The 25,685-nt window shown below is 41.6% G+C and overlaps 1 protein-coding gene across 1 annotated transcript in view; it reads right to left on the bottom strand.

Moving 5' to 3' along the window:
- Window positions 1-25,685, bottom strand: part of Pacrg (parkin coregulated) — a 457,339-nt gene that overhangs the window by 367,300 nt on the left and 64,354 nt on the right. The window contains exon 2 of the mRNA XM_041680218.1: window positions 22,875-23,009. Within this exon, the coding sequence (XP_041536152.1) occupies window positions 22,875-23,009 (135 nt within the window). The remainder of the gene's footprint in view (window positions 1-22,874; window positions 23,010-25,685) is intronic.

The raw sequence follows: 25,685 nt of genomic DNA, 5'->3' as shown, positions 1-25,685 counted from the left end.
TCTAATTAAATTACATGTATTTTGTAATATAGGTAACATTTTGTACTTTTTTAGTAGCTACTTAATATTTCAATTATAGGTAACACAGTTAATTCATTTTAAAAGGCCACATTAACAATTATATAGGTTTACAAAATCCCTCATGCTCTTTTCTTACAGAGAGACAACTCTGACATCTGCCAGGTGTGTGACAAGGAGCAGGGAGGAGGAGCTGCCTAAGGGCTGCAGGACTTGGGTCTTACAGAAGACAAGGAGCAGGAAGGAGGAGCTGTCTAAGGGCTGCAGGACTTGGGTCTTACAGAAGACAAGGAGCAGGGAGGAGGGCTGTCTAAGGGCTGCAGGACTTGGGTCTTACAGAAGACAAGGAGCAGGGAGGAGGGCTGTCTAAGGGCTGCAGGACTTGGGTCTTACAGAAGACAAGGAGCAGGGAGGAGGAGCTGTCTAAGGGCTGCAGGACTTGGGTCTTACAGAAGACAAGGAGCAGGGAGGAGGGCTGTCTAAGGGCTGCAGGCTTGGGTCTTACAGAAGACAAGGAGCAGGGAGGAGGGCTGTCTAAGGGCTGCAGGCTTGGGTGGTGCAGAAACAAAGAGTTTTGGAAACTTGTTGCACAGTGAGGCCACTGTCCTCAACACTACTAAACTATGCAAATTAAGACAGTCAAGTCAGCTAATCTTACATTGAATTTTGCTACAACTTTTAAAGAATGAAAACTAAGATTCTCTCCTATCAATATTTACTTAAATGCTGTTTGTAGAAATAAATGTATAATAAACAGAATCCCTCATTCCTAAAATCTGTAAGTCAGTTAATATATTGTATTCTAGACAAGCATAGGAGAAGTCTTCAGCAAAGCTGTACAACTATCACCAAGGAAGGAGAAAAGAAGGCGCCCTCTGCTGAGGGGCATCAAGTATATTGTTGTTACTGTTACTACAAGAGTGTGTAGAGTCTTTGAACAAAAACATTGTTTACTTCCCTCCTTTTGTGTGGGGGAGGGGCGTGTGTGCAGGTGGAGGTCAAAGGACAACTTTTCTGAGTCGGTCCCCTCCTTCCACCATGTGGGTCCCTGTAAACAGAGACAGCTCGTTTGTTTTCTGGCCGCCCACACCCAAATAATCACACAAAATTGTATTAATTACAGCACTGTTAGACTAGTAGCTTAGGCGTATTCCTGGCTAACTCTTACATCTTAAATCAACCTGTTTCTATTAATCCGTGTAGCTTATGTCTACAGCTTACGAGGCTGTAGCTTACTAGTAGGTTCTGACATCTCCTTCGGCAGCAACAGGGCAGCTCTCTGACTCCGCCTACTCTCTCTATATATATCTCTGTTTGGATTTCCTACGTGGCTTTACTCTGCCAAGCCATTTGTCTGAAACAGCTTTATTCATCAACCAATAAAAGCAACACATATAAAGAAGGACATCCCACATCTGGGGCCAGGATCAAACCTGGGTTATGAGCTTGGTTCAAGTGCCTTTACCTGCTCAGCCATCTCACTGGCCGAGGAACAGCATCTGAAGTGCTCAGGTGACTTTGTTTTCGCAGAATATTTAGGGGCCGGGCAATGTGACTAAGGATCGGTGCACTGAAGGTCATTCTGATCCCGAGACGGGAGCGAGAGGCCCGATGCACAACCGCCCTTTGGAGTCACAAGAAACTGAGCATAGCTCTGCATCCATGCCTGACTGCATGGTAAAGTTCTGCTGAATAAATTCAGTAAAACCAGGCCAGCAGCACAGTTTCTTTCAAATGGTGATTAAATGTTTATTTTATATATTATACAAAACTTTTTGAAATAGAGAAAGTGCTTGAAAAGCTATTAGAATTGCTAATCTTTGACTTGGCTGCGTAGAGATGAAGGCTACTGCTTGGCACAACGATTTATTTGGAATCATCTCTATTTATTTTGGGGAAAAAAAAGAAATAAATAAAAATAAAGCAAGTGAAAGGACCGCTTGTCTGTAGAAGCTTGAGGTTCAGTTCCTAAGAGGACAATGCTTTAAATATTAAAACTCTACCACAGACTGCACCACTGTCCCCACACACAACCCCCCCACCCCGCTATGAAGAGAATTTATGCAGAGGCTTGTCCTTCACAGATGTTAATTATCGGAATAATGTGAGCTACATTGTTCCCGCTTTCATGTACATTGCAAATCCCAGCAGAAACAAAGGATATAATAGATGCTGGGAAAGTTGCTTAGAATTTGCAAATGCTGTTACCAAAAGCTGACGATCAAAACCACTTTACTACTAAACATGAGATGTAGGAACACCAGTACATGCAAACTGGAACAGAGACAGGATGTTATATGATGCTGCAGTTATAAAGAATGGTTAGCTAATGTTTATCATCTCATATGTGGTCCTCTAAAATCCCACCTTTTAACCAGGGAAGAAAATAGATCCATCAAATTTTCTAAGGCCCAGAGATGTCACTGCATGGCATTCTTAATATGTATGTCACTGCATTCAGAACCCCAGCACCAAGAGAACAGACTAGATCTATGTGTCCAACATCTAGTTAGCATTTGACATATAGTAAATCTTCAGTAAGTATTGTTTCACGAAAATTTAACTAAAAGGAAATCCATAAATATCAATTGGGCATTAGTCACTCTCCATGATGAAGGCCCACCTTAGGTAAGATAGGTCTGGAAGGTGCACTTTAGAGTCCACTTCTCTCTGCCCGAGATCCTCAGACCCAGCTACCATATACTACACCCCAAGCACTATTGCAGGAATTTAGCCTGATGGAATAGCAGCCACTGTGAGTGCTCGCAGCCATGACTACCCTGTCAGAAATTCCAACATGGAGCAGCGAAGGCCCATTCCGGCCCTGCTCCTAACAGAGGAGTGACTGGCAGCTGGAGTCACTTTTCCTAGGTGGCATAGACATGGTAGGTGTCCCCAGGAGATGACCACACACCCAGGTGCATAGGGACAGCAAGTGGGGAAAAGTGGATATGAAGTGAGGGAGAGGTGCGGGGATGTCCTGGGAGTTGGAAGGAGAGTAAGTGAGGGTAGCTATGACCAAGATACTGTATACACGCATGAAATTGTCAAAGAATTTTTTAGAACATTAAATCATATTTAATCAGATTTTACATAGCCACTTTTATACTGACCGCTTTAGAAGTCCCCTGCTTATGACCCAATAGTGGAGATCCCTGGTCTGGTCACCAAGAGGACCACATTTCTGTTACTAAGTCCCTGACAAGTTCTATTCTGTGCAGTCTTGGGCCTGTGCATCTGTTTCTTTGGCTTCACAGCACCCAGCAGACCAGTTCTAACACACAGGACTGGGGATTTCCGAGACACCTAGCATTAAATTGCATTCTGAGGTTAAAGGAGCATGCAACACTTACTGTAGAAAAACAGCAAGCAGCCTTCTTGAGGTTAGCACAGAATAGATGTGCTTTGATGGTTAGCAGACGAAGGCAAGGTAAAGCAGATTAAAAGGCAGACAGAAGAGATTATGGGAAATAATGACGGTAACAGAAAGTGGTCAGTGGATGCTTATTGGTTAAGTGAGTGAAAGAATGAACTAAGGAGACTGAGAACGACTAGGGTGGAAGTGAGCAAGGTGAAAAGGTCCTGCCTGTGCTGCTTCCAGCCTTTTCCCACCAATTTCCTTAAACTGCCTCAGGGTTAGGGTAAGGGTTGGGGTTAGGGTTAGGATCAGGGGCTATTAATTTTCTCATAAGAATTGCATAGGGTTAGCATTAGTGTTAGGGGTTGGGGTCAGGGTTAGGGCTAGGACTAGAGCTAGGGTTAAGGTAGTGTTAAGGGGTTAGGGTTAGGATTAGGGGTTAGGGTTAGCATTAGTATTGCTGGTTAGGGTTATGGTTAGGGTTAGTGTTTATGTTAGGGTTTTGATTAGGGGTTAGTGTTAAGATTAGGGGTTATGGTTAGCATTAGTATTAGGGGTTAGTTTTAGGGTTAGTGTTAGGGTACTCAGGTTTAGGGTTAGGGATTAGAGCCCCTTTTTAAATCATATGCTTGTAAACAAAACCTTTTTAAGATCTCTGTTCCATACCCTTCCTCTCCTTTTTCATCTGGATTTTTACTAATTGGTGGTTTTTAGAGACATAATGTGGTTGTTTGAATAAGAATATATTAGAATCCTTCATCATCAGTGAGTAGCACTCATGGCACTGGGGGTAAGATCTGAGCTTTCACGTGTCCACACTAGGCCCATTGTTGCTCTCTCCACCTACAGATTAGGATGCAATTTCCAACCACTGCTCCAGCACCTGCCTGCATGATACCATGCTCCTTGCCTTGGTGATAATGGATTCAGCCTCTGAAACTATGCAAGCCCCCGATTAAATGCTTTGTTCATAAGAATTGCCTTGCTCATGGAATCTTTTCATGGTAATAGAACAGTGATTTGGACACATAGTAAATGCCTTTCTTATTCTGTTTTCCTAGTTCAGGCACAGAGAAAGGTAAAGAATAAGGACATTTATAGAGAATGACAGAAGAGCTTTGATTTGCCATGACACAGCCTTGAGGAGGAGACCAGGCCAAGGGGTACATTTCTGAGAAGACAGGTCTTATCTTCAGTTCTAAACTCAGGGAAGGCAGCTTGACCGTCTAGTGGGTGAGTGGCTGGGGACATGCTGCTCCCATGTAGTGAGAATCACAGTAGAAACAAGAATCTTTCCAGGTGCTGGTGATGCTACCTGATTTTCAGCCTGCCTGCGTTCAAAAGTTTTCCTTGGGAACCCTAATGTACCTCATTTTAATTCCTAGATAACTGTCAAGTTGGGAGCGTAGGTCCCATCCCTCGCATCTATGCCAGCCCCCAGGCCTGGTCTGGACTCCAAATCCCAGCAGGCCAGATCCTGACCCCTCCCTGGGGTGGGGTCAGGACTATTCCCCAGGGTATTTAAGTGATCCCCCAAAAGAGGAACATGTGATCTCCCTTTCTTTCTCCTGGGGGTCACATTCTCGTAGCTTCCCAGTTCCCTCTCCGGGGCCATCCAAGAGCGTAGATCTCCCATTAAACCTGGATATGTCTTAATTTGGCTTATTTTGATTTGGCTTGATTGGGAATTTTTGCATTGTCAGGGAGCTAATATTAAGAAATATTCCTAACAACACCCACTTCTGCTCAACCCCTGTTTTGACTGCACATAGCTTATGCCTATCTCGTGAATTTCAAACCTCAAACTGTATCTCTGTTATTGCATGGTAGAGAATAGGAGGGGTGCACGGAGGTCGGCAAGAGGAACAGCGTGAGCGATAGTCAGTTGCCAGCAGATGTTAACAGCATTCTCGAAGCAGACCACTGCGGTTCTCGGGACTCTGAGATTGCTTCCAGGATCCCACAGACATTCAGATCCCCGCATGCTCAAGTTCTTTATATGAAGCAGTGTTGCACTCATGTGCAACCTTTACACATCTTGTCGCACGCTTGTAACCATCTATTGACCACTTACAATGCCTAAATGCCACAGAAACGCTGTGTTAGGGGTCACACCTGTGGAGTTCTGACAATACAAAGAGCCTGTGCATTCAGTACAGAAGGGATCTTTGATCTGTAAATTTTTTGATGCATGGTTGGCTATATCTGCGAATGCCAAAGCCATGGACAGATGGCCAACTGTACCTCTTTCTTTAGCTAGAGCCCTTTTTTTGCTGACCATTTCTCTACTGTGCTGATGTGTGAAGTTCTTCTCTAACTAAACATGGATGAAAATCAAGTGCGACAGAATGAGGTCGAAAACCAAGGCTTATGCAATGATAGGTGCGCCAAGGCCCAGTTAAAAAAGGTGACCACTAAAAAACATTGGATGCCGAACAGTCTCTGGTTCAAAGCTTGGGTTTGTCCCTCAGTATCTGTAGGGATTCGGGGGTTTCTCGAGCAGGTGGGAGGTTCTCCTGTGGGAGCCGTCCTTCCCACAGTTAGAGGAAGGGAACGTTCTGATTTCTGTGATAAGGCCACACCTTGCTTGGTCCAGTCTGCTACCATTAGAGACTCTTGTTGTGGCCGATGCCATTTCTCCACAACTGCTCGCTTCTCACCAATCCTACAGCATAACAACTTAGGGCAAAACATTTCTCCAGGTCTTTGCGTCCTCATGAAGTAAATCTGCATGCTTTTCTCTTGTCAAGCTGTCTTTTGTGTTAGGAGTCTCCTCCTGAAGCCAGGAGTGTGGAAAAAGGTGTCTCTCTCTCTACAGTGACAATTCCTGTCGCCGGAATCTGGACTCAGTTATACATTCTTTCAAACATGCCAAGTTGTATATTTAAATACCCTTTAAATACTCCCTTACTCTCGCAATAAAAAAAGAAATTCTGATGTATTTGTACTTCACCTGCTATAAAACTCTCACCAGGTTCACATTAAGGAGTTGGTGAATATTTTGTAATATTAATTTTGGGAAGAAAAATAAATGACAAAGCATGTACTACAGTTAATTGCACGAAATTTAAATTTCTAATATAACACCTGCATATCTAGTTGGTTTTCAAACACTCCCTTCCTTCTTAATTTATAAGGCAGACAGTGAAGCAGGTAGCTAGATTAACAGTTTCCAAAACATGCGAAATCTTGCACGATTTAAAATTAGTTCTCACTTCATTCTTCTCATGATTAATCGTCTACCCTCATGGAGGCTGGCATCACCAGTGACTTCTGCTGCACCCAACGAACTGCAGCCACCAAAGGATGCGATGGAGGAAGGGAACAGCCCAAGAGCGCATGCCGGAGCTCAGCTCTTGTCTGAGGGAGGGAACAACCCAAGAGCACACCGGCGCTCAGCTCTTGTCTTCACCTTCTCTAGCTTCATCCTATGCACCGCATCGCATAGATGCCACAGTGGATGTCTGTGTGTTTCTACAAAGAACAGAACTTTGTTTCGCAAACTCTTTCTCCAAAAGCACGTGAGTGCCTCCCTGCAGGCCAGGCTGAGCCTGGGTTGGTACTCAATCTTGCGCAAGTTCCCTGAAGGTGGGACACAGTGCTTCTGTGGCTACAGGTGTCTGCTTCCTGCATCTGCTTATTAGCAAGGGCTACATTTTCAAGAGAAGAGGAAAAGCTTGGTTATTTAGGCTTTCTTTTATTTAAAATGAAAAGTACTGTTCACAGAGGAAATACATATTTGCATATGCTCATAAAATATTTACATGGAAATATACAAAACACAGTCATTTATGATCCCTTAATTAGTCATCGCGTGGAATAAGAACTTAATGGAAATAGAATTTGTTAATTCATTAGTGTTGGACTATAACTCTGGCATCGTTTCTCAGTAATTAATAGGACCTGCAAAGAACATTGTTTGGTTTTTATTGCATTTTCCCCTTTAACACTTTACGTGATCGTAGTACATTTTATGAAGTGAAAAGTATCAAGTTAAGACTCATTTTATTAAAATAATTTAGAGGATAGTAATCAATGACCTTTCCCCGCGTGTCCTATTGCCTCGGGCCACACCGTGAGGCTCCACTGCATCCACTGTGATTATCTACTCGTCCCTCAGCATATCACCGGTTCCTGGCCTCTGTATTTACGACTTGCCTGCTGAATTTATCCTCCTACCCTGGAAGTGCCGTGCTGTAGAGATGTGTCTACTCTGCTCACTGCTGGAGTGTAGGCTCCACAGCCGTGCTGGGAGCTCAGCAAGCCCTGAATGGATGGGAAGCTACTGAATGGATGGGTGCTATGTGTTCAGTTGTGTTAGAATCAATTGGATGCACACAGGCGAAATCAGCTCATCAGCAAGAGTACAGCTTCAATATGATAAGCGACAGGAATTTATAGACGTGAGTTCTGTTTGTCGGCATAAGTGACACTTGGTGAGCAGTTAACAGCTCTGTGTAACTCCAGTGCCAGAGGATCTGAAACCCCCTCCTGGCCTCTGTGGGTACTGCACTCATTTGGTGCACAGACATGCGTGCAGACAAGGTCATACATATAAAATAAAAATACATTTAGAAATCTTTTTCTGATAGGTGGGCAGCTGCCTGTTGTATGGGATAAGCAGAGGGAAGGTGGAAATAATGGTGTGCTTGCGAAAGGACCAGTGTGAGCTGATGTGGGATTCCCCTCTGCATGCTGTGAATATGTTTTATCAACATTGGTTAATAAAGAAGCTATTTTTGCCTATTGCAGGGCAGAATAGAGATAGGCAGGGAAAACTAAACAGAATGCAGGGAGAAAGAAGGCGGAGTCAGGGATATGCCATGCAGCTATAGAAGGAGAAAGACATTGGAACCTTACCGGTAAGCCACAGCCTCGTGGTGATACATAGATTAATAGAAATGGGTTAATTTAGGATGTAAGAGCTATCTAGGAATGCACCTAAGCCATTAGTCAAACTGTGTTGTAATTTTGTGTGATTATTTGCGACTGGGTGGCTGGGAAACATACGAGCAGTCTCAGTCTACAGTGAGCAACATTATCAAGCAAGGAACAGGATGTATGTTTGAAATCTACACCCAAAATGGCTGCTGCTGTATAAAGGACAATAAAGGAGTTATAGTTGTTTGAGAACCCAGATAGTACTGCTACACATTAGTCACATGCAGCATTTCTCACCACAGAGGTTTCCTAGATTTCAGCTGTATTAGTGGTGTGAACAAATACTCAGCAACGGTGACTTAAGGGAGAAAATGTTTACTTGGGGGGTCTCCATCTGTGGGGACACAGGCATGGCTGCAGGCAGCTCCCGCGTGAAGGGAAAATATTTTATATAGACTGGGGAGTATGGACATAACAAGGCTGGCAACTCACGGTCTTCTCCTTTTTCTCTTTTTTTTTTTTTCAGCCATGGGTTGGTGTTCTTTACATTCAAGGTGTGTCTTCCCCAAACGGGCATTCCATCAATGCACTCACTGTTTCCCAGTCCTTCCTACTGACAGAGAGGTCCCATAGAGATACCTCTGCAGAGGGCATGTTCATCCAGTTACAGAGCTTGTTAGCTCCATGAAGTAATCTAAATTTTAATATTATTAACAGGTCAAAACATTGCTCCAAATGTTGTAAGCAGCCCGGGCCATTCCTTCCATTTCCCCAGTGTGGACAGACCACAGTCATCAAGATCCACACTTCTTCACAAAATGAACCATCTGCTAAATTGCAGCTTGAGATTTGAAGCTGGTCTCAATTGTTAGTTTATTAAATGCAATAAGTTACAATAATGAAGTGTTAAAATTACAACCCACATGGGCAGGAGAAGCTAGTGATTCCCAAATAGAATTATAAAAATCTTAACTCTTATGTTTTTTGACTTGTGGTTTTAATATCTGCAGTCTAGTCACTGGCATGTCTCATAATACATTTACAAAATATAAAGAAAAATGAACACAAATGAACAATCCCTTTGTGTATACATGAACACTTTTTCATTACCCAAGTGACTCTTCAAAACGGCGTTAATATATCTGAAGTAGTTCTTTCAGGGAATGGAGATGTTTAAAAAGCTAAATTCTCCCCAATCTAATGTTATACTTTCATTTTGAAAAATGCTTCACAATGTTTTAAAAAAGTCATACAGCTTTTTGTAAATGAGATACTGTTAAAAGATGCTTCCAATGGATGGGTAGAATCTGTTGAGAAATTCACGGTTCTCAGGAGAGAAGTAAGAGGACAAAGATCTCTTTCAGAGAGTGCTGACCACCTTGATTTGATGATAAATTTTATAATGACAATTGAAATCCTAACTTAAGCACAAAAGTAGGAACAAGATACATAATAAACACACACATTGCATTTGTATGAAAACAACAGGTTGCAATGTCCACGTTCTTCATGTCTTGATCTTATGATTTTTATGAAGAAAAAATAACTTGTCTTAATTTATACATGTGTGTATAATCACACACATAGACATACTATATGTATTATCTTACTGCCTTTAATAAAGCAATTCTGTGTGAAATAGAGTGTCTTATTTATTATACTGGCTTTATACCAGAAAAGCCCAACAGTTGGCCTCACAGTAGGAAATGATTATAGTTTAGCACAGTCCTCTCTCTGTAGATCAGAAAAGATACTAATGTATGTAAAAATATTATAGAATTAATAAAAAGTTCTCTGGTTCATATGATTAAAATTTATCAATATCAGATGAGCAATTTAAAAATCATACACATCCCTTCTTCAAAGTAAGAACGCAAGTTCCCAGACAGCAAGTGAAGAAGTAATTCAGATCTAAAGTAGATGCCCTAGCATGGAGACAGAATAGAGAGGATGGACCCCTTAAGGGTAAGCTGAAGATCAATGTGCTACAGAGACACACTGGAAAACATACCTCAGGCAGGTCCTCATTCCAAGTCTGAGATATTCAGAAGAAAAGACAAATTTAAATTTGCATCACAGTAGCTAAAATTTAATATGTAAATTTGAAAGAAACTTAAAAGGAGCAGATTCAAACCAAGTAACCCATCGATGACAATAAGAAAAGCCATTATGGAAAAAGCAGATGTGAAAATAAACACAGTTATGTTCTTTAAAGAAACAAGAATAAATTAAAGGAAGGATATTTGACAGAACTAAATAGGAGAAGATTTCAGACGACGAAGTAAATAAAAGCGGGAATAGAATTTGTGTTATAAAAAGATAAAAGGGAAACTAAAACAGGAGGGTTAAACAGGGAGTGGGCTGGAGTGAACGAGGAAATATGGGGAGGGACAACTAACAATGAAGGCCATTTGAAAAACCATATAGAAGCCCACTACTGTAGAAGCTTCCTAAATTACATGCATACCTGAAAGGGATTTAAATGGAGTAACCATATAACAGGGGAGATAATGTCTCTGTTAGAAATTTTATGACACCAAGTAAAACCTCCAGGGCCAAGAGAGGTTACGTCTTGTGGAGTTGTCTGGAGAGGTCCCACAGACCTCCCCAAGTATCATGGTAGCCAAGACTATTGGCTATTCTTCATAACCTAACGGTAAGGTCTTAACTGCAGAAGATATATTTGTTTATGTTACTGAACATGAAGAAATTGAGAAGCTTCACCCCTACTGACTGGAGTTTACGGTTCTGGAAGGTACCTTACATGCTACCAGAGGAGAAAAGCAACCATCAATATCACTTAGCTACAAATCCTGCATCCTTCAGCAGTGACTCACCTGGAAGATATATTGGTGCAATAGTGGAACAAATACTATGAATGTAACAAATCACTTTTTGATTGTATTTATAGTCTAATCAATGAGATTGAACCATACCTGACATTGCTAGCATGGCCAAGAACCTGAGACCACATAGGTCGTGCGTCTATGGGAAAACTCAAAACTATTATTCTGCTAAAGGACATTGATGTGGGGTTCCCCTGTGTATGCTGTGAATATGCTTTATCATCATTTGTTAATAAAGAAGCTACTTTGGCCTATGGCAGGGCAGAGTATAGCTAGGTAGGAAATCCAAGCAGAGATAGAGAAGGAAAGAAGGCAAAGTCAGGCAGACGCCATGTAGCTGCAAAGGAGAAAGACACCAGAACCTTGCAGGAAAATCACAGCCTCTTAGTGAAACACAGATTAATAGAAATGAGTTAATTTAAGATATAAGAGCTAACAAGGAATATGCCTGAGTTGTTGGCCAAACAGTGTTGTAATTGATATTGTTTTTATGTGATTATTTGGGTCTGGGTGGCTGGAAAATGAAAAAGCAGTCTTCAGTTACAGAACATAGAAATAAAATGATATTTAATGACATGTTGCTGTAGCCACAGATCTATTCTTTGCTCAGCCTTCAGCAGAGAAGTGGATTCTTGCAGTAGATGGTATTTAACATAGAAATCCACAACTGAACAACATGCAGAGAGTAAGAGACTTTGAGATGCTCAGCCCTAAATGGGATGTCTTCAAACCTCTTTCCCCTAGTCTTAGGGATCTATGCAGAAGAGGAGGCAGAGAGATTGTCAGAACGGGAGTCAGTGGGTGACTCCAAGTCTTCTAGACTCACCAGGGCCGACGAGTTTATATGCTTTGACAACATAGGCAAGACCTGCACAAGTTCCTCTTCCCAGCAGGTTTCAGTTGCCAATAGCTTCTTGGAAAGATGTGGAACCCGCTGGGAAAAGGAAAAATCTCTTTTCTCCGATGGAGAGTCACTGGGTTTATCAACCACACCCCAAAGAAAGCCCATGCCTAGGGATAGAACAAAATGAACTCCAGATTGTTTGTACATTTGGGTTTTGCACTTTTTCTGTATTTTTCTATCTTATTAGGTGGGTAGGAAGGAGCTGGAGGAAAAAAAGGAATATGATAGAAATTTATTTATGTAAAAATGTTTAACTAAGAAAGTAAATGAATAAATGTGAAGAAGGAATTGAGGAGAGGAGGAGAGGACTCTGAATTAAAGCTGTGCAGAGAGAAGGGGGCCAGAGTGGGAAGGGACCAGCTCCCTTTAACAGGGACTGGAGAAACCTTCCAGAAGGAGCCACACCTAGGTAAACATGTACGCAATAGTAATCATTTGGAAATACTGAGCTGAATTCCGGAGTTAGTAATGCCCATTTATATTTGGGATTCCCACAACATATGGATCTAGAGATGTGTAGCTTGACCTTTTGAAAGTCATTTTAAATGCAAAATTTACTAAACATATATAACAAAAAAATGTAGTAGGAGAAAAGCAAACTGCCACAATTAAACAATTTTCAAAGCGGTAAAATCATTACAGTCTTTCAGTGTGAAAAGCTTACCTATAGACATTATTTGTGCTATGTCATTAAAACAACATTTTCATTACGTACAGGATTAAGAATGTGTGAGCTATGCAAAAGGAATCATTGTAAGACTTGATATGAAATGAACTCTTCAGCATTTAGTTTCTACTTTTCCTTTGCTTCAGTGCCCAAGTCACCTGGGTTACAGGGCACTGTGTCACTTTCATTGTAAGACTCAATTACTCTTAGGTCACTATTGGCTAAGTGCTGATAACATCGCGTAGCTTCGCTGTAATGGGACACATTCCAGTAACACACAAAGTAAAGTAGGCTTGGTGGTTGTAGTGACACCCTCCACAGAACACAAAATGATTGTGAAAAATCCCACAATCTATTATTGTAAAAAAAAAAAACGCAAATGAAATTTAGAAAACATGGTTAAGAGAAAAGGAATTTCTACAGATCAGAAGGCCGGAAGAACCAGCTCGAAACCACACAGTTTACAGGCAACTTGTAATTTCGACATTTGAAGCACCCATTCCGGAGTAGGCATACCGCTTCTTCATTGTTCCCCTATCTTCTGTGTCTATCTTTAAGTCAGACGCAAAAGATCTGACATAAAACCTGGGGCTGGAGGGGTAAGGAGCAGCTGTCACCGGCTGAGGGTGCATTAATTGATATTTATGATGAAATACCGTAGCCTTGCTTCCAACTCCTCCCCATCAGGGTTGCTCTTCTTATTCCCACCCAGTCAGCTCTTATCCCACAGACAAACACAGAACAGGATGTACGGACAGAGACTCCTGGTAGCAGATGGCATTTCTGTCCTATAAATAGCATGTCTCATGAGCAAGATGCCAGGGGTAAGGACAGAGGAGGACAAAGCTGCAGATCTGCACTTCAGAGACTGCAGGCGACTGTGCACCCCCTCCAGTGCAGTGTCCAGAGGCAGAGCAGATCCTGTCGGGCCAGCAGAAGCAGGACTGGATGGCATGCTCACTCTAGACACCGCGGCATCGTTAGCTGCTTTGCAGTTTGTCTGAGACTACTGAAGTTAATATTGGGAAGTAATAGTAGATCGATACTAAGGAAAATACGAAAGCATAAGAAAACACTTGCAGAAGTCTAAAAAGTGGATGAAGAGAAAAAAATATCTATGAGACAGCAGCAGTGATGGACAGCCTGAACCAGTGCAGGCCACACACATTTGCTCCTAGAGCGAAACAGAAAGCATGTGGCCAAAACAAAAGACGAACTATTTCAAATAAACAGGCAACAAATTTGCAATAATAGTGCAGGGACAAAAGACGTTCACAAGTTTTGATTACTCCCTCAGGCTGGCAAAGCAGAAAGAGCAGGTTTTCACAAATGGATGGAGAGTCAAACTGCTTTCAATATTTCAACAGTTCTAACATTTATATTCATATTTTATTATACAGTAATTTTATATTCTGCAGATACAAGGAGGGAAAGAATTTTAATTTAAGAAAGTAGTGTATACTCTGGAAAATTATACATTAAGAACATGAGAATATTTACATATATTAAGTAATAGCACTTTTTAATGAAATTGCTTTAAGATAGACATATCAGAGAGTGGTGTATCTAAAAAAGAACCTACAATTGGGAATTTATAGTTTAGAAAATCTAGTTTTTTATTTAATTCAGCCTGAAGCCCAATTTTGGAAATTGTATAGGGTTATTCGTTGGGAAGGAGATATCTTATGCTAGGGGCTGAAGATTAATTAATGTTTAATGATTTTTGTATAGTTGTGCATTTTTTCTAATAGCAAAAGTGCTTCATCTATAATGAACTTGGAAAGCATCCTCAGCACACATGTGTACACACACACACACACACACACAATATTTTCACATGGTTGGGCATCACACCATGAGAATTATTATGGGAAAAGCCATAAACGGTGCTAAAAGTGAAATACACATGTAAATACACATAGATACACATAGAAATATGTTGGCACATATATTTTCCAAGGGCATTACAATGGAATTACACACTAAAAGATGGTTGTTAGCCACACACAGGGCCACAGTTCCATAACTCCACTACTGGGAATGATGAGGCAGAGGGACCCTGAATCCTAGGTCAGTCTGGACCATATGACAAAACCTTGTCTCAAAATTTAAAAAATCAGAAAATAAGCTTGAATACCATTAATTTATCTAGGTGATAGCCTTATAAACAAATTCACATCTAGATTATTGTAGCAATCTCATATACTACATATGTAAATAGTGTTATATTTGATTTATGACATCTTTTAGAGAATATAATAAACATTACAGTTCTATTTTAAAATTTATTAATTTGCCTTTTCCTTGTTAAATTGTATAAAACTGTTAAAATTCCCAGAATGCTATGCCCCTATCATTATAGTTTCTTAATCTAGCCTTTCAGTGCTCCTTAAAGTTCCACATGAAACTTTATCTCATGGATGCAAAAGAAAATCTGCTAAAGGAAAACGGCCTAGGGGAGCAGTGGGGTGATTGCTATTCTCTGCCTACATTTGTTACTATCCAGGTCTCACACTGTAGCACAGGCCACTTTCAGAGCAGACAATCAGCAGTCTGGAGACCTGAGCATGGACAGATTCTAAACACTAAAGGCCATGACAAGAATTGCCTGTGCTGTGATTTCAGTGACGTGAAAGGCGAGGTGAGCCTGAAATGCCTCCAGGAATGCTAACCCCTGTCTTCTGCAGGGGTCATGATGTCACTTACTTCTTCCACTCCTCAGTGTTTTCGTATTTTATAAGGTAGATATGTATAGATAGGTTTCATACTAAGAGCAAAATTTTACAAGTGGTAACAACAATTCCCAGGTATATTTCAGGAATATGAGTTCAACTGAGTAGTCTACCAACAACGATTTTCTCATTAAACTTACAAGGCCAGGATTGCATTTTTGATAAAGGCAAAATATATTTTCCTAAAGTTATTGCTTCAAAAATGGAGTAAGATTACTATAATTATTTATTAACATTACTATTAGATTTTTGCGGGAAAGCAAAGGAGAAACAATACAAATACCACTACTAAAATCACACTTTGTCTCTGGAGTTACGGACCACTCTAAATAAAGACAAGATACCGTGACATACTTTTTCATGATCAACTGTCAATCTCATCCCATTTGGAACACGTACAACAGCTTTGGGTCTGCACAAGGTTCATAAGGTGAGGGTGAGTGATGAGAGGGAAGGCAGACAGGGAGTTATTCCTGAAGTCACAGGCTGGTCCAGAACCAGAGATTCACCTTCCGAGGAAGACACGCCAAATCTATCAAAGATCTCTCTGTCTCCAACAGAATTTCCTGACAGCACACACTTCCGTTGAAGGATTCAAGAGCTCCCTACTACAAGGTGGCAAGTGTCACCGATAGGAGGGTGGTAGCAATTTCATTTCTTCTGGGATATTAAGTGACAGAAAACACACTATTCTGGCAAAAAGCCCCCCCCCCCCCCCCCCCCCAAGTCACCAACCAAGGCCTCTCTTAGTTCTCGGCAGCCGGAGAAGCAGGGATGATTTGTTTTCTTCTGGTTGTCTGTCTACAAAGATCTGCAACTCACAACACTGCCTGCTTCCCCTGGGGCCCCAGGAATGCGAACTGCCCTTAGCGGATGCCATCACTGATTGGCTCGGCCTTCCCTTTCCATCTACAGGCTTCCCAGAGTTATAAATCAGTTGACTTTCTAGCTCGACGAGATGGCATATGCCCTAGTTTGAGGAACAGATGGAGGCTTGGGGGAAAATTGTTTCTGCAGGCTTGCTACAAGCAGCTCTCCTCCGTAAAAGGGAGCCATTCACACTGATTCTAACATAAACTATGTTGGCAGCAGGGAGCACCGGCCTATTCAGCAGAAAACCTTTCACCCACCTCAGAGGTCACCCAGCCCGTCCAGATCCAGGTCATTTCTGATACGCGTCAGTATTTCTAAACTGTGCACATTGCAGAAGAGTGATTTACATCAAACACAGGGGTGGGATTGGGCATGGAAAAATCAAACCACCAGCACAGCATCGTAACACAATAGCCAGAGGCCTACACTCCAGGATTTCTGCAGTGACCCTGGCTATTAATTAGTCATAGGAATTATCAATAGAATGCGCCATCTCTTCTCTAAGGAAGTGGGGTGAGCTGGCACTTGTCACTTGTCTTGTGGCATTTCCCTTATAAATTCTACTAAGTCCTGTTCTCTACCGAAGGTTTTGCATTTCTCAGAAGCAACAGAGGCCGGGACAGTTTCAGGAGAACATCCGTCCTTCTTCACAGAAAGCCAATTATACATTTGCCTACATGAGCTCAGAAATCAATATCAGCTTTTCCTTAAGGGCAACAAGCGGAACATTAATTTTTTGAATCCTTAAAAAATTGGAACATTTAAGAAACTGAAGGCACCAAAGAACTAAATTATAAATCAAGATTGTAGGAATGAGTGATGAGTCCAGGGGCAAATAAATGGGGTGGCATCGTGTTACAGTGTGACTTACTTTAGAGGGAAATGACATTTTCAGATAATGAGCAATCACGGTTTGGGGTTGGTTTTAATTGTAAGAAAATCAGTCCACATTTGAATACTAAGCAACTGTTTTTCCTGGTAGGAAATGATCAGTTATGTGGATGAAAACAGTCACACTGATGGGGTTTGCAGAGCTGATGAATACCAGTGCTGCTGAGGGGAAGGATTAGGAAAAAGAAGGAGGAAACACCAGTGGGAGCCTAACCGGGGCTGTCACTCAGCATAGACCAGGAGGTGTGTAAGTCACATCACTGGTTTTTTTAAAGACCAAGTGAACTATCTGAAATTTTGTGCACTGCATTTCCTGGCTTAGATGTTCAAGTCAGACACTGGGAGGGAATTGGTGCATAATTCAGAGTGGGTGCTCGTGGTAATAGTTCATCCTCCTAGAACTACTAGTGTGTTTCTGAACCACAAAATACTGTGGACTCATGTCAAATCTGCTGCTGCTGCTTACTTCTTGCTTCTCTTCCAGAGATCTTTGTCTCTGGAAAATTCCTATGGAATATTTGCTGTGCAGAGTACTTCACAAAATATAATAAGTATAAAACAACTTCTTTGGTCTCCCATGATTAAAAAGGATGGCATTATGGTCCTTCAGACTGAAAATGAGTCCTAGAGAATTAGAGGCCGAGGCTGGCATCAGTGACTGCCAAGGTAAATCCTGTACCCACGCAGCTCTGACGTGCTTGAGTTCATTCGCAGAACGCAGCGATCTGCATGGCTCAGAGTCTGCTCAGCACCCCAGGGGAGAAAGTGCCGCCACAACCAGGAGCCTGACCTCAGCCTCCGAAACACTCTGCACACACTTCTCACTGAACTTCTTGATGATCCTACCTCAGGTCCTAATCCCGGATCCCTGCTTCATCTTCTTAATTATGCTAACTTTACATATCTTAGGATTTTTTTTAAATATATAAGATAACATAAATCAAATTTTAAATAAGATGGTGTACATATACAATTGACTTATTTAGATATATAATTATTGATTAAAAGTATTACAAAGGAGTGCATACTGCCTTGATTTGATTAATACTAAGATATATATATATATATTTTCATAGAGAAGAAGGTCTCATGAGCAAAATTTAATCAGTAGGTAGCTGTATAATTAACACACTCACCTTGGGGAATGAATCCTTACATGACAAAGCTTTGCTCTCTCCAGGTAGAGGGTATCTAGGTCCATCCTAACACGTTTGCCTGTGTCTTGTCTGCTGGATACAAGGGACGACTGAAAACTATTGACAACGTAATACGGGGGGGGGGGGGGCACCAGGACTGCAGCCGCCATTGCTAGCTGGATCTCTGGACAGGAACCTCCTTGTCACATGGGAAGTGACCGCAGGTGCCAAGAGCAGGACTTGGAGACAAAGCCCAGGTCCAGGTGGTGTCTCCCCTTTGGTGACCATGTGAAAGGTTTATGATTTTGCTGCATTATATAATAATTTGCACATAAGGCTACAGGTTTGTCTAATTCTTTGTCAAATCCATATAAAAATACATTTAGAAATTTAGTAGACAAGCTTCTTAGTGGATGTCACACATTTTCACGGAGCCAAGTGTCACGGACTGACAGAGGTGAACTGAATTCACATCTTCTTTATCAAAATGCCTATAAGATGAGAGAATGTAGAAATTCTTCAGGGCATCTGCAGCTCTCTTCATCTTTAAAGTGAGCCGCTAAAGCTAGTGTGCCTATGATATTTTTCCCAACTCTCTTACCCAAAGTAAGCTGAAGTGGCTGTTTTTAAAGAAATAATTCTCGGCTACTAAATAAAGCAATAGTTTGGAAATACAAAGTTGTAAAACCATAATTTCCACAGAGGCCATTAAGATATACAAGAAATGAATTTTATTTCAAGTTTCTTCAGCTGACTGTCCTGTGGCCTTACATTTCAGTTGGCTCCAGAAAAGCTCTTGGAAAGAGTATGTATTCTAGAAAATGAAACCTAGAAGAGGGAAGGAGAAGAGCAAAGGGAGTGGGAAGGGGAATGAAGGGGAGGAAAAGAAAGAGGTGGCAGAGAAGGGAAAGAAGGAAGGACACCTGCCAGATTTCACACTAGTCATGGAAGATTGAGGGTCCCTGGAGGCACAAGCGAGGGGACAATGCCCAGAGTGCTGTGTTACTTTCCCTGGAATTCCTTCTACAGTCCGAGCTTCAGTGTCTGGGTCTAATCCCTCCCCACCACAGCTGCCTTCTCCACGCACACATGGCCTGGAGCAGCACAGGTGGAGGGGACATGTGTACTCTGCGGCGTCTCTAACAGGTCTGTCTCCAGGATGCCCTGTGGAAATTTTAGGTAGAGTCACACCCATCCCACCCCAACCGCTGTCCTTGTCATTCACATTATATTAGTACAAGAAACTGAAGAATGGAAATCACAACGAGAAAAATCTCCAATACGTGTTTTAAGTTTCTGTTGTCCATGCTGGTATCTGAATTGCACCTTATCTAGACCACGTGGCTCTTCCATTTCTGTTCTTATAATGTCGATTTTGAAGATATCAGCTGCAAAATAAAGAGCCCCATTTCCTGACTACTAACAGCGCTAAGAGAAATGTAAGAAAAGTTTTCACCACGCTTCCACACGGCTCCAATAACTGGTAACGAGAGCTGCCTAGACACATTCTAAAAATTTCCTAGTCACAATTCAAAAAGGATTCCAGAAACCATATTCTAGACAAGATCTAGTCATCTTTCAGATATAATAAACTGGCAGTGGGTAGCAATATAGAAACGTCTGCTATATATAGTTCATAAAGTTTCATTTGTATTTATCAAGAAATTTACACAGACCCACACAGATATATCCTGCTTTTCATTCTCAATAATAATTTTATGCGGCCATCGTCTTTCCGAGGAGCGTAACCTGCTTTTGTGTCTCACGCCAGGTCTTAATCTAGAGTTCTTCAGCTGGATGTGGTGACTACGTGGTGACTTAAATTAAAATTAATTAAAATGAAATAAAATTAAGGATCCAGCTTCTCAGTCTTGGTAGGCACATTTCCGAAGCTTGGTGGCCACACATGGCCAATGGGACCGCAGCAGCTGCAAACGTGCAGTGTTCCCACAGTCGTGGGACACCCATCTCCAGAGATTAGGGAGCAAACGAACATGTCCGTGCACACAGAACTATTCTGTCAGGTCAAGATGAGGGCCGGAAAGAGGCAAATGCCTCGCTCTGGCTTCTAGCATCTGACTGCATTAATTTATAAGGGGCTCTACGACTGTTTTTACTTTATCAAGGCGAGTACAGCTAATCTTGAACAAGGAGAAGGGGATTTGATGACTTGGATGGACTTCCTGTCCCTTGGCAGAGTGGAACTGCCTTTGGCACAGCTTACTGGCAGTGATCACTAAGTATTTCAAGCCACAGGGCTTTTGGAATTTTTATTACTTAACTGTACATACTCTCAGGGCCCTTGGAGCCCCCAACTGCCACAGGGAGTATTGAGAAAGGCCTATTACTACTTGGGAAAATGTTGTCCCTGGACAGTCTGCAGTGAGAAAGGTACAGTGGTTTATGAAGAGGCATTTGGTTCTTGGGGTCTTGATTTTGTTTCCCACCTTCAGTATCTAAGCCCTGTCGTTAGGGATGGTACACTAAGTACCTCCCCTACTCCTCCTTAGAATTGTGCCCACAGGAAACACAAAGAATAAACCTGAGTACACCGAGAGTGTCCACAAACTCATGTCTGATAACATCAGTGTCATAGTTTGATGCCATAGCCATGCTGTAATACAGCAACAAAGTCCCGAGAGACACATCCCACAGATTCTGGGGTGAGACATCTCTCCAAACTTATGTACTATACAGCCGGTGCCGGTAAACACATTGCTTCTTTTTGTCATTGCTTCTGGCTTACTCACTCAGTCCAGTAATCAAGAGTAGTCTCAACCAATCAATTCCCAGGCAGAAGGCAGCACTTACCCCGAATGAATGTTAGACTTGCAAACACGAAATAAAAATATTTACCTCCTTATTAATTATTTCTTAATTTATTTTCAAGGTATTTTTTCTAACCTCGGTACCTCTAAAGTTGCATTATTGAATGAGAGGGAAATAAATCTATATTACAAATATAGATGTACCATGGATGTAATTTATGTATAGGTTGCACTTACTTAAAATATCCTAAACCATTTACTTATAAACTATTAGAAAATCCTAACAGCATTAGTAAAGATTTTGAGAAACTTTCTGTTTCTTTATATGAACCAGATCATAGATAATCAAACACAAAATCCATGTCCTGAATCAAATACAAGCAGGCCCAGACCCACGGTGTATGTTGGGAACATACACTCAGGCTGAGAATACCATATTCCAAGTAGGTCTACTTGCTAGGCATCTTTCTTCACACACACACACACACACACACACACACACACACACACACGTTCACAGAGCATACCCCCAGTCAACTGGTGATGGATCAAAGGGAAACAATGACCCTCACCTCCCTCACTAAAAGTGTACAGCAAAGTTTAATGATAAGGACTCCACCATATTTTCGTTTTGTCATTGGTAACACATCTAAGTTGAGACGACTGCTCAAAACCTAGAAAGACTAGATACACACTGGATATAATCCACACAGCACTCCCTGCTTTCCTGAGTGGGAGGGGAAAAGGGTAAGTTTAATACACCTCCACCAGCTATTAGCCTGGTAAATTCCTGAATTCAACAACTTTGCATTTTCATGCTAATTTATCTGTTCCTAACTATAGACAGCTCACACATCCGCCTCCAGACAAAGGCACTGACTCCGATTTCTTCGGCTCTGTGTCAGTTGCTTCTTGTAATTGAGGATGTTTGGCCGGAACCTTTTGTCTTCCTTAACCTGGTGTGATACTCGGCCTCCTACGGCAGCTTTGCTGTCTTTAGGCAGAGAGGCCTTTTCAGGTGATAAATATCACCGAAAGCAGAGCTGTTCATAACAAAAATAATTAAATAGCAGAATTGCTTGGAGATGGCATCCATTCCTCAAGTTAAATGCAAAGCCTTCTCCTGTTAGACTGACTTGTTTTCAAAAGGCACATCGGCAAGCCTTTGGAGAAAAGGCAGGGCCACATTAAGATGGCGTCAGTAGGTAATACATTTATTTTGAAGCCAATTAACCTTTTGTCGGGGGAGCATTCGTGCTGTAATGGCTTGGCTGGCTGAGGTCAGCCTCTAACAGGCAAGGTTGACAGCCCTGTCCCAGCCAATGGTGGTGCAGAGCTGGGATGGAGGAGCCACCTTCTTGTGTATTCCACTCTGCATTCCCGGGGAGCACACAGCCCTGACCCATCCATTTAGGTAATTAAAGCTTCCATTTGGAAGTGTCCTGCAGGAAGGTGAAATCTGGGGGAGATAAATGGCGGTTGCTCTCTGCATCCAGCCGCCAGGTCCATCATTTGATGGACTGCTGGAAACAGGCCGGGCTGCCAGGCTCTCATAAAAATAGAGATGAATTGGGCTGCAGACAATTCTCTAGGGCGAAGCAGCTCTGTCATTTTCTTCTTTGAGGGCTATAATTTAATTGTTAGTCAAGGTGGATGGCTGACTCGGGGCCCGAGAGCTCGCCCACCACCACTCCTTCTCTGAGAAATCACTCCCGTTTATTTACTTCGCAGCCAAGTTTGTTTGGCATTGGGGTGTCACGCCCGCAAGCACAGCTGGCTGTCACAGCTGCCCAGACTTACCTTCCAGGCAATTTTGTTTCCTTTCGAGTCATGCTCAAGGGCGATTGGGAAGTCTCCACGCTCATAAAATTTTCGGAATGCCGTGGGCTTGGTTGGCCTCTCTTTAAATGCCCCTGCAGCTGGAGGGCCCCGCACCTTGAAGAGGGGGAAAATACTCTTTAACTTTTAAAATAGGTTAAAAAAAAAACTTGGTAGAAAGTATATTTGAAATAAAGTCCAAACTGCTTAACCAGGGACAACAGAAATCTTCGGTTAACACAAACACATTCAGGGGCTAGCTTGTTTTTAGCTACATAAAAAGCACTTTAAACAGCCTGTGTGAAGAAGGAAGCCAGACTTTAAGGGACACTCAACGGAGTTCAAAGTATCTGAACAGTTGTGACACTCAGGTCTGATGTATGTTGTTGGAGAATCATGAAACAGTAAATTTAAAATATTTCCTTTGAAGTCTCTGTTTCTCTCTGTGTGTAGGAAACAATGGCCTAGGTTATCATAAATATTAAGAACAAAACTAAAGACTATGATATGAAATGAATGATAAATTAGGGAGTTTCTAAAGAAGAAAGGTGACCTGCAAGGATGCGTTTAGCAATCTCAATTCACAGGAAACAACATTAGAATAAACTGTATGAGAAAGTGTCTCTTCCCAAACTGCACTCTTCATTAAAAGGGAAATGCTTTCTGTATTATTCGTGCTGAGTGTTAGCTTTAAATCTGCATTAGCTATATCCAAACTCACCCACTAAGTTTAAAACTGAATGCTAAATAACCTATTTATAAAAGTGCAGTCTACTGAATTGTTACAGTACAGACAAACATGTTGATCCCGCTTACTTGCTGTAAAAAGGTAACTTCCAGTCAATTCATATACTAGTTTAACAGAATCACAATTTTTCTCTAACAATAAAGAAAAATAGACTAATAATTTAGCTTAGCTTTGTTTTTATATTAATTTATAATGCTTCTGTTAAAACTTTCATTGTAAGAAATATATTTACATCTGCAACAATGTGATAAAGTACACACAAAATATAGGATGAATACATTGTCTCTAGTCCATAAGTGAAGTGGAGTATTTGGAACTGGGGGATATTAAGCAATAGGAATGTGGCAGGATGCTGAAACAGAGGACACAGCACTGTTAGAGCTCGAGAGGCAGTCTCAGAGTGCACTGACGCCCAGCGTGCGATTCCACGCTAACTGATGGGCAATCACCTTTGAGAGCCGACGAAACTCTTCTCCAGGATTTGAAATTTATACTGATTCAGAATTACTCATCAGCACCACCACATTCAGCCAAATTCACCCACATTAAAAATGGCCACAGACATCCGACAGCTATGTGGCCCAGATTTCTGAGCCATGAGCTGGACATGGAGGAGACTGTTTTATCTTATTGCTCTCACAGGAACCACACAGCAGAGACCCGAGCTGAGACGCTGCACTTTCGCACCTCATCAAGTATTAAATTTTGTGAGTTAAGGGCTACCATTTTTTCTTTTGCCAAAAATTCTTAAAAGAAAATAAAAAGATTACCATGTGCCAACATGACACCATTTTAACACCACCAGGAAAAGAGGTAGACTAAAGTCTAAAAAGAGAAAATTTGGCCAAAGTAAGGTGTCATGAAAGCACAAACATACTCACTGAGTGGCGGTGCTGCTGTTAGCGCGAGTGGACAGGTGTGTTGAGAGCCGCAGTGCTGCGGCACCCGGGAACTGTTAGCGTGTGGACAGGTGTGTTGAGAGCCACAGTGCTGCGGCATCCGGGAACTGTTAGCATGTGGACGGGTGTGTATGTCGCTATCAGAGTTATAGATGAGTGGGTAGCACAAATATCATTTACTTTATTTCTCTTATTTGATTTTGTAGATCCCCGTGCACTTGGAGGAAATAGTACATAAATCCCATGCACTCTTCATGGAGTTTCCCTGGGGTGATACAGACTGAGGAGCTATGAGAACATATCACAATTAGGCTACTGACAATGATATAGACGATCATGGGATCCCTGTGCCTCTTAGGTGGTTATATATACCCTCGGCATCAGTCCCAATCCCAATTCTTTATCTCTTGGTAGCCACTATCTCTTACTCATTTCTAGAACTTGGTTATTCCAAAAATCATATCGTGTATAATCCCTTGGAATTGACTCCCCACCTAGATGATTCCAAGAGACTTACATACACGTTTTTCAAAATAATTCAATACTTTCTAATACTGGAGAGTCTTCTGTGCCATGGACCCAGTACAGCTTATTAAATATCTACCAGTAAATGTATCTGGGAACTAGTCCTTGGGGACGAGTATAACTAAAACTATGAGGTTTTGTAAGTGGTAGAGAGTGTCCTTACTGTCTCCTACTTTCGTTCCTCCAAGTTTTTTAAATTATGGACGAATGCCATTTTTTTCCAAATGTGGAAATTTTTCTACATCAATTAATATGCTTGTGTGATTTTTCTTTTGGTCTCTTTGATAATGTGGGTTTGAGATTTGGGAAATATGAATTCTATTTCCTTAAGTTACCCAGCTATTCAAATCATGTTTCCTATTGAGTGAATTATGGTGGCTCATATTTTTGAGAGATTTGCCCATTTCACCTAGATGATCAAAATGATCCACTAGCATGTTTCTCAAGTCTGCAGGATATGTAATGACATCCATAATTCATTTCTGATACTTGACAATTAGTGTCTCCTTCATTGTCAGTATGTAGAAGATTACCGTCTCTCTATGGAGACTCATTCTTTGCCTCCACATCTACTCTATAGTTTGTGCTTTCACATTCATTTGTGTTTATTTCCGGTTTTCC

This window comes from Microtus oregoni, unplaced genomic scaffold, assembly GCF_018167655.1.
Source record: "Microtus oregoni isolate MIOR12 unplaced genomic scaffold, Mior012 000033F_ref0000390, whole genome shotgun sequence".
Classification (NCBI taxonomy): Eukaryota; Metazoa; Chordata; class Mammalia; order Rodentia; family Cricetidae; genus Microtus; species Microtus oregoni.
Note: the sequence above shows the minus strand (reverse complement) of the source record. Positions and strands in the feature narration are given on the sequence as shown.